The sequence below is a fragment of the Salmo trutta genome, chromosome 12, assembly GCF_901001165.1.
Source record: "Salmo trutta chromosome 12, fSalTru1.1, whole genome shotgun sequence".
Classification (NCBI taxonomy): domain Eukaryota; kingdom Metazoa; phylum Chordata; class Actinopteri; order Salmoniformes; family Salmonidae; genus Salmo; species Salmo trutta.
The window spans coordinates 34,054,499-34,063,383 of NC_042968.1; the positions used below are offsets into that span (position 1 = coordinate 34,054,499).

General features: G+C 42.1%; 1 protein-coding gene across 2 annotated transcripts; it reads right to left on the bottom strand.

Annotated features, from left to right (window-relative positions):
• Positions 1–607: 607 nt before the first annotated feature.
• On the bottom strand, positions 608–8,174 carry LOC115203408 (BTB/POZ domain-containing protein 1). Of its 2 annotated transcripts, none has more exons than XM_029768084.1 (8): positions 7,600–8,174; positions 7,090–7,246; positions 5,842–5,947; positions 4,732–4,929; positions 4,157–4,286; positions 3,313–3,400; positions 2,772–2,918; positions 608–2,336 (listed from the first exon to the last, which is right to left on the bottom strand). In XM_029768084.1, the coding sequence occupies exons 1-8, from the start codon at positions 8,016–8,018 to the stop codon at positions 2,178–2,180; spliced, it is 1,404 nt and encodes a 467-aa protein (XP_029623944.1). In that variant the 5' UTR covers positions 8,019–8,174; the 3' UTR covers positions 608–2,177. The 2 variants fall into 2 exon arrangements, with proteins under 2 accessions (XP_029623944.1, XP_029623943.1); XM_029768083.1 differs by having other exon boundaries at positions 4,157–4,349.
• Between the last annotated feature and the right edge of the window lie 711 nt (positions 8,175–8,885).

The window sequence follows — 8,885 nt, forward strand, 5'->3', positions numbered from 1 at the left end:
AGAAAATCAAATAAGTGGACATTTGAAAAATCAAATTTCCATAGCATGGACAAGAGACCAGGGGTGGTTGGTTTTAGATCTGTACCTCATGCGGATACAAAGCTATTTAAAAGTATGCCAAGAAGCACAACACTTGATTCAGCTAATCAACTATTAATCAAAGCCTTTGGTTGGTTGAATCAAGTATTAATGCTGGGATGGAACAAAAGCCTGCAACACAGCGAGTGGGTCCAGGGTCCCTATGAACTGGTTTGAAGATAGGTTGGAGCAGGTGTTGTTGGAGCGCCATTGATTTAACTTGGAGCTCCACCTACAGGAACTATTGTAGTATTACAACTACTTGTTACATTGCCATTCCCCATCATCCTGTATAGTCCTACATTATGTATGAGAGCATTAAATCTGTGATGTATTGTTGAACTGTTTCCCAGATTATGGGTGTGTTTGAGAGCATTAAATCTGTGATGTATTGTTGAACTGTTTCCCAGATTATGGTGTGTTTGAGAGCATTAAATCTGTGATGTATTGTTGAACAGCTTCACAGATTCCAGACTGTAGCTTTAATGACACACTACACAATCATTTCAGAAGGTATCAGACAAATACATCATTGGTATCAACATACTTTATTGCCGAGAGATAAAAATATACATTTCCACTTGTTTCAGCAATTAACAGTCACAATATTATCCTGTCTTACTCTTAGATGACATGCTAAGGAAACAAATTAAAGCATGTAACGTACATTGGCAAACTTTCACATACGCACAAATACTCAGACGTCACTAGTTAAGATTGTATTTGCACATGAAAAATCCCACCTGCAAATATAATCAATGAAAGTTATGCACGAAAACGGTGGAACTTTTACCACGTCAGCATTCAAACTACGAAATTACATTGATCGAACAGTGAAGGGCACTCTGCGATTTTACACTACATGGGGTGTATTCATAAGTGCACACCATAGCTAAACGTTTTGCAATGAAAACGAGTTTCTTTCCGGACAAGTTCAGGTAGTCCCTTCCCATTTCAGTGTCTAGTGAATACACTCCAGACAACAGCACTGTAGTGGGTGATTCCCTGATGAAGGGACGGACCACAGAAAGCCAGTAGTAGAATATAAAACATTTCCAACTGTGTCATTGTCTACCATCACCCGGATTCCAGCCAGTCCACAGTCCTATTATACATCTCTACATGTAACAGTCCATTTAGAGTTCCAGTTCTATTACGACAAATGTCTCACACAGTGGAGGCTGGTGGGAGGAACTATAGGAGGACAGGCTCATGGTAATGGCTGGAATGGAATAAATTAAACGGTATCAAACATATGGAAACCACATCTGACTTCTTACCATTTATTCCATTCCAGCCATTACAATGAGCCTGTCCTCCTATAGTTCCTTCCACCAGCCTCCACTGGCCTCGCACAGATCCGAGTTCACAAACCAGCAGTCTAGACCTACACTACTCCACTCCTTTTGGTTTCCAAAAGTATCCATTCCTGAACAGCAGAAGGCACAACCCCTCTAGCCTGGGTGTCAGTCTGTTTCTGCCCTCTTGCCAACTCCTTATGGAATCGTCTTGGACAACAACGGCAATGGATTCAGCCAGAGCACAAACAGATCTGGGACCAGGCTACAATCCTTCCTGGTCCACCATTCCATTCCACTCTCAGGCTAACCCAACCTTATAGGCAGTGCTCATTAGAGCACACCAAAGCAAAACATTTTGTAACAGAAAAGAAGTGCTTCTTATTGGACAAGCTCAGGTAGTACCTCCCTGTCGCACTCCGTTTTCCCCCATTCTATGCCTACAGAACCTGGCCCCCTGGTTTAGGTGTGGTAGATGGTGTCTACCTGATCCAGGGCATTGTTCAGCATGGCACAACATTGCGGAAAGTTTAGATAGTGTATTTCTATCTAGTAAAAACATGCCGCAATGAGGCATCACGTCATCTCTAGTCATGACGTTTCTAGCTGCAACATTCCAAGTTTGCCTACTGAACACAACCCAGTCGTGTTTACTAGGGAGTCATGTTTAATAGTGCAAGCAACTGATTTTTTTTTTTTTTTAAGTGCTGCAACAGAAACCAAAATGCAAAAATGTTTCATGGACGAGTTGGGGTAGGACCGCCCCAGTTTCTACAGGACCCAGGTATGGTGAGGAGTTGTCTAGGTGTAGTAGATGATCTCTGGGATCTGTCCGTCCTCCACTGACGTGCCGTTGTTGTTCCCAGGAGAGCTGAAAAAGAAAAAGGTGGTCTTGGTCCCCGTGGCGGACTCCTGGCTCACTTTCTTTAACCCTTTAGTGCCGTAGTGAGAGTCCGGGCCCTACAGGAGACAAGTGGATTGTTAGGGAGGAGAATTTATGCACAAAACTCAAAAAAGTTTTTGATATGTACTGAAATGATCCACCTTGAAAGGTTGACATAAAACATTCCCAAAAAAATTGTAACAGCGGACTAATGGACCCAATACAAAAATACTTGTTTATAGTTTTGTGTGAACAATCCCTTTAAGATGAGCTGACGATTAAAAGGTTCATTACAAAGTCTCAACTGTGGTCACACACAGGGTTGATGATCTAGTAGAATACAGACCAAAACTAGCTGCAATAACATTTGATTCAAGTCTATAATAAACATGCTGCTGTTAGCAGCAGAGGCAAAGTTCAAACTCAGAAAAATAAAACAATAGCCTATTTGTTTGTAAACATGCACTTGAGTAGTCAGTCTCATGTCTTCTGTCGTTATGGGGTGAGCGTACCTTTAAGGTTGCACAAGCGGTGTAGCTAACGTTGGGTAAAATCTCCACAGGCTCCTTGAACATGACTCTGAACGTGTTGGCTGTTCCGTCACAGCTGAAGCCCGTGTCGTTTGTTGCTAGTGTTAGGCTTTTGTCACTCTCTATAATCTGAAAAAAATGATACATACAATTATTGTCAATTACTGTTTGCACTATAGCTTAAAAAAATATGTATCTAACTTTTTTTAAAGGTTTTCTGAACAAATTCCCTATAATGGCCTGGATCGTGTTCAGTTGGTAACAAACGAGAAAAAAACGTTTTGAAACAGAAAGGTACTACCTCAACCTGTCTAATAACAACCCAGGATTTTGGTTTTCCATTGCAAAACGTTTTGTTACCATGTGCCCTACTCGACACAACCCTGGTAACCAGATCTCTTAGTGCTTCATACACAGTAAGGAACATTGCAGAAGTTATCGTGTGGCTGAAGCACTAACAGGACACATTTGGTCTGGCTACCAGGCTGATAACATCCTTAGCTCATCGTTATTAAATGCTTACCTGTATATTAACCTGATAGTCCGTAGGTCCGTGGATCGAGCCATACAGTCCGAACCCCACCACTGATATTCTTCTATTTACATTAAATCTACAGGAGATGGAAATTACAAGATACTTTTAGAAACCTCAAACGAACGAACACAGCCTTTATTAAAACACATGCAATAGAATCTCCACCAATGGGGGCGTGGTGAAGAGGTATGAGGCTGGAGAAAGACCATCGTTCAAATTCAACTGGTTGACTCCTTTAACAGCACACATTGCAACAGAAGAACCATCTCAAACTTTTTGGGGGGTGTTGATTTGCATTCAAATGTTCCTGGTTTTTTATGGCTCTGCCAGAAGCAAACCCCCTCCAAAAATATGTTGAACTGACTTATTATTTTTACATTTTGTCATTTATCAGACACGCTTATCCAGAGCAACTTACAGAAGCAATTAGGCTTAAGTGAAGGGCACTCAAGTGAAGGGCACTCAAGGGCACATCGACAAAACCTTGTCGGCTCTGTGTTTCGAAACAGCAACCTTTGTTACTGGCCCAACGCTCTAACCACTAGGTCACCTGCCACTCATAAGTGTTCCTCTCCACCGAGGTCTGTAGAAAAAGGCTTATAGGTTATTGAAGGACAAACCAGAGTTGTACGGAGGCTGCTTTTGACACACCATCATCTGAATTAGAATTAATAGTTTATATTTTTCCGTCTGAATAATTTGCATGTCCAAAAAACAAATACGAGCTAAATAAAAACTAATTTCTGTGCAAGGGCTTTTAGTCATTCTAATTGTATAGTGTGGGGCCGGTAGGACATTGTCACGGTGTAGACAAGCAGGTACACAGTCTCACCTGATCCTGTCACTGGTGCCACTGTATCCCCAGCGACTTTCAACCTGCTGGAACCTACTAATGCTGCCCTCCTTTCCTCGGAGGCAGCAGCGGGGCCTGTCAATGTAGTCTACCCGCGGCTTGGGGTTTACTGTAAAGTGTAAAAACAGATTTACCACCTCCCGATCGAACAATATTCCAGACTGGGCAGGCCCTGTTGCACAAGAAAGAATATCAAACTGGTTTCAGACTGGGAAGGCCCTGTTGCACAAGAAAGAATATCAAACTGGTTTCTAGGGCTGGGTTCATTGGACAGCAGAAACACAAACACATTTATAAAATGATTATACACCGATATGTTCAATATGAATTCTAGGTTACAAGTATATTCAGGTATTTACATTTTACAAAAAGCTTGATGAAAAGCAGTGCTTACTCGTATTAAAAAGTAATAACATTTTGGATATGTGAAATCTGACAACGCAGAGTCCTAACTTATTTAGCATTTTAAACTACAACTTTAGATAGTGTGTGTTTGTCTTTCTGTTTACGTGCGTCTGTCTCTGTGTGTATGTCTCAGACAGAGAGATGCCCACCCGCAGCAAACTCTTCCACAGTCATGAGTGGGAAGCGGATGAGGGTTAGGGCCTTGCCCAGAACCTTCTGTTTGTTCTCAGAGGTGAGGGGAAGCTGTTGCCTGTAACACTCGGCATCCGCCCAGCGCACCACCGCACCAAATAGACGGTTTTCGCGAATCCCCAGGGTGTCTCTCTCCAGCACAGCACACAGAGTATCTAAAAACACAGGCTCAGTGTTAGGCCTAGTCTACACAGTATGACAAAAATGGGAGGGGTTAGGGTCAAAGGTTAAACTCAATTGCCTCCAGAAAGCACCCAGAAACAAACATACACAAAACGTAGTCCATTTGTTCTACTACCTCTATGATGGGGATCCTAATAAAATACTGATGGATTCTATTAAAACGTAACATGTTTCAAGTTAAACTGTAGTTTGTATCCTGTGTAGTGAATAATTACTGTGAGTATTAATGGAGTTCAGGTCATGAAACTGTGTGGATGCTCATTTAGAAACCATGACCTAATGAGCAGTGCCCAGAACAGAAGATGGACAGGGTGTGATTCTGACATCTGGCTAAACAAAGAGGACCGTGGACATTCCACAGGGGAGCCAGAGGGAAACTCATTGGGGTCAGAAAATGTATAGCTGGGGAGGTGATGCCTACAAGGGAAGAGTATACAATGTGTTGTGAGCTTTCTAAATGGATGCACTCAGCTGACTGTACCCTTGGTATTAAACACTTGAAACTTCGAGCTTTTGGTCTCAATTCCTTATTGCAAAGACGTTGCAATAGCATTTTTCTTTTTAACAACACCATAAGTCCGTTGGCGGTTCATAAATAAAGTGAAAAGGTGCATAGCACCACATACTGTGCTGAGTGTGTTGGTCTTAACAGGTATAAAGCCACGGTGGGTGACGGAGCTACTACCACCTGTAGTTATGGAATGTTTGCTCGGGGGTAAGTTGCTGACCCCTCCTGTTGTCCTGGAAGGAATTATGTTCTTCTCACCCAGTTGACTACATCAGAAGCACCGCATGATGGCTAACCCCCATTGTTTACCCAAATCATCCACTGTATATCATTGGGATATGTTCCTGTGTGAATAATATGCCATACTGATGCATACCTAGGTCAATGTCAGTGAATCCTTCTGCGTTTATGGCATCACCAGTGCTTTTGTCTATTGTTTCCAAACAGAGGCTGGCAAGCTGAGGCTCATCGAATAGTCTGGCCTGCAGAAAGAATGAGCACGGTACAAGATGACACATCAGCATGAGACATGGGGAAGTTGTCTGTTCAAGCACCGCCCCGGGATTTCCACTTGATTTGATAAAGGCATAACTTGATATACAACATTCTAGGATCAAACTTGCTCGCTCAACAGAACAAAAACGAGAACTCTTGAATATACCTTACACTTTTTAAGATGTTTTGTTTTGGAAGCACATTGGCCTACGCAAATACTTTGAACAGTGTGGGATGTGACCTGTGTTTAAGCGAGTTATTCCGTAGTACTACCCAAGTCATCTAGGCCAGTGGATTATCTTCAGTCATGCCTTAGTTTTGGGGGTTTTGTATACCCTGTTCTGAATTGTTACCCAAGAGGAATTGGCAGAGATGCCATCCTGGCTATTCTTTCTATGTGATGAACTACAGTAGTCTATTGTATTTAGTGAAGAGCTGGCATATTCTCTAGAACCCACATGAGGGTTTTATTTACACTGGCCAGTGTATCCTACATTATATGCCGAGTGAAAAGCATATGGCAGGTTAGGTTATTTGATATCAGCTTACATCATCAATCTTATATTATTTGAGTGAGAAGCATAGCCTCTAGGCTAGTTATGATTATCCATCATTATATTACCTGAGTGAGTAGTAGTATTATAGCTACTGCTACCAGTTCTATATACTACCTGAGTGAGTAGTAGTATTATAGCTACTGCTACCAGTTCTATATACTACCTGAGTGAGTAGTAGTATTATAGCTACTGCTACCAGTTCTATATACTACCTGAGTGAGTAGTAGTATTATAGCTACTGCTACCAGTTCTATATACTACCTGAGTGAGTAGTAGTATTATAGTTAATGCTACCAGTTCTATATACTACCTGAGTGAGTAGTAGTATATAGTTAATGCTACCAGTTCTATATATTACCTGAGTGAGTAGTAGTATTATAGTTAATGCTACCAGTTCTATATACTACCTGAGTGAGTAGTAGTATTATAGTTAATGCTACCAGTTCTATATACTACCTGAGTGAGTAGTAGTATTATAGTTAATGCTACCAGTTCTATATACTACCTGAGTGAGTAGTAGTATTACGTAGCATAGTTTATGCAATAGGAGTTATATTACCAGCCCTATATACCTGAGTGAGTAGCATGAATGCGTTGTCTGCCCTGAGGTGTTTGGTAAGGAACTCCACACACTGAGTCTCTAGAGCAGGGACGGCATATTTCTTCGCCGTGTACAGAGTGGTCATCACCGTCTCTGGTCCTATGTGGACCTCGTCAGAGTACAGGAACCTGCAAGCGCACGCACGCGCACACACACACACACACACACACAGTAAGTGGTCAAAGAAGGTGGGAGGGCCAGGCTTCCAGAACAACAAAATGTCTGTCTTCTAAAACAAAAGCTTAACATTGCAAATATAGATGAGAAAAAAATGCATTTTTTTTTTTAAGAAGAGGTAGTGGCCAGTGATTTCTAGGCAGCAGCCTCTAATGTGTTAACAATATCTGAATATTATCATACAGCAAATGCAATGTCAGCACTCGTAACATAAGGGCAACAATATAACTAACGTACTAGGGTAACAACACCTCTCTATAAATATATTATATCCCAATGCAGTGCATTGGTCAATAGATGTTACCTTAGCAAGGCTAGGAAGGCTGCAGGTTCCACATCAGGTAACTCTATCTCGGCCGAGGTGGTGGCCATTCCCCCGTTGAACATGGCGTCAAATACTGCACTACCAGCAGCTAGGACGAATTTATGCGCTGGTATCCTCTGCGCCTGTCTACCTTTACCGACAATAAACCTAACGTCACTGAGCAGTTCGTTATTGAAGAGAAACGCGAAGCGCTCTTTTACTGAGCTCTTCGTGGCCTGCCAGTTGTACATAGGCTCCCGGTGAAGGCCACCCGACGGGGGTGAGATTGGTGCTGCGACCACGGGGACTGGCATATTCGAGGCCACTCCAGCATTTCTTCCCGCTCCAGAATGGGCGAAATTGGATGCTCGTCCTTCAAGATTGGATGGTGGGCCGATGCCACCACCCCCAGTCGCCATTTCGTAACGTTGTCCTTATTGGCTTTTACGATTGATAACCGTGGAAAATATCAATGACGCATATTTGCGTTTTATTGCGAATTTTTCACAGACGAATGGGCCAGTGTTTGTTACTGCTTTCTTTCTCGCTCTCCAGGAATGACGCACACTTCCGCGGTTTACGTCTCTTCCTGTGAATCCTTCTTGTTGTTTTCTTTTAACCCATTAGGTGGCACTGTTTTATGCTGTCACGTCAAGCAGACAGCATCGCTGAATACCTTTATTTTGGAACTACCACAAATCTGTCTGCACCATGCATATTAGACACTAGACACGAAACACAACACACAGTTGATCATTTCCACACAATCCGAATGCGGCAGAGCAAAACTGCTTTGCAACAAGCCAAGTATTCTTGAATAGTATATATACTCGTTTTTTAAATTAATACTTTCCAGCTAACTTCTAGAGAATTGTAAAATCTTTGAAACAAAGCTCCACCCCCTCCTTGCCCCTGCGGGTTTTGACAGCCTCTGGTCCCATACTAGACAATATGTACATTTGTAGTGCTTTTAATAAGCGTTAGGCTTCAGCTGGTCACCTGCTTGAAAGAATAGTCTCTGAAAGAGGTAGTCCTTTAGTCGCCTCAACAGATTGTAAAGAATAATGCTCTAACAGACTCACGTAGTTTATTTTAATTTCAACCATTTGATGTCTGTGATGTACTAAGTGCCTTGCTAAAGATCGATGTAAAAAACATCCACAGGGGCTGATTCACTTAACCCCTTCTTACTACAGCTCTCTGTCCATAGTCGAGAGAAGTAGGGATGCTGAGGGTGTTGCAGCTCCACCTGAAAAATCTGAATAAATATATATATATATATATAT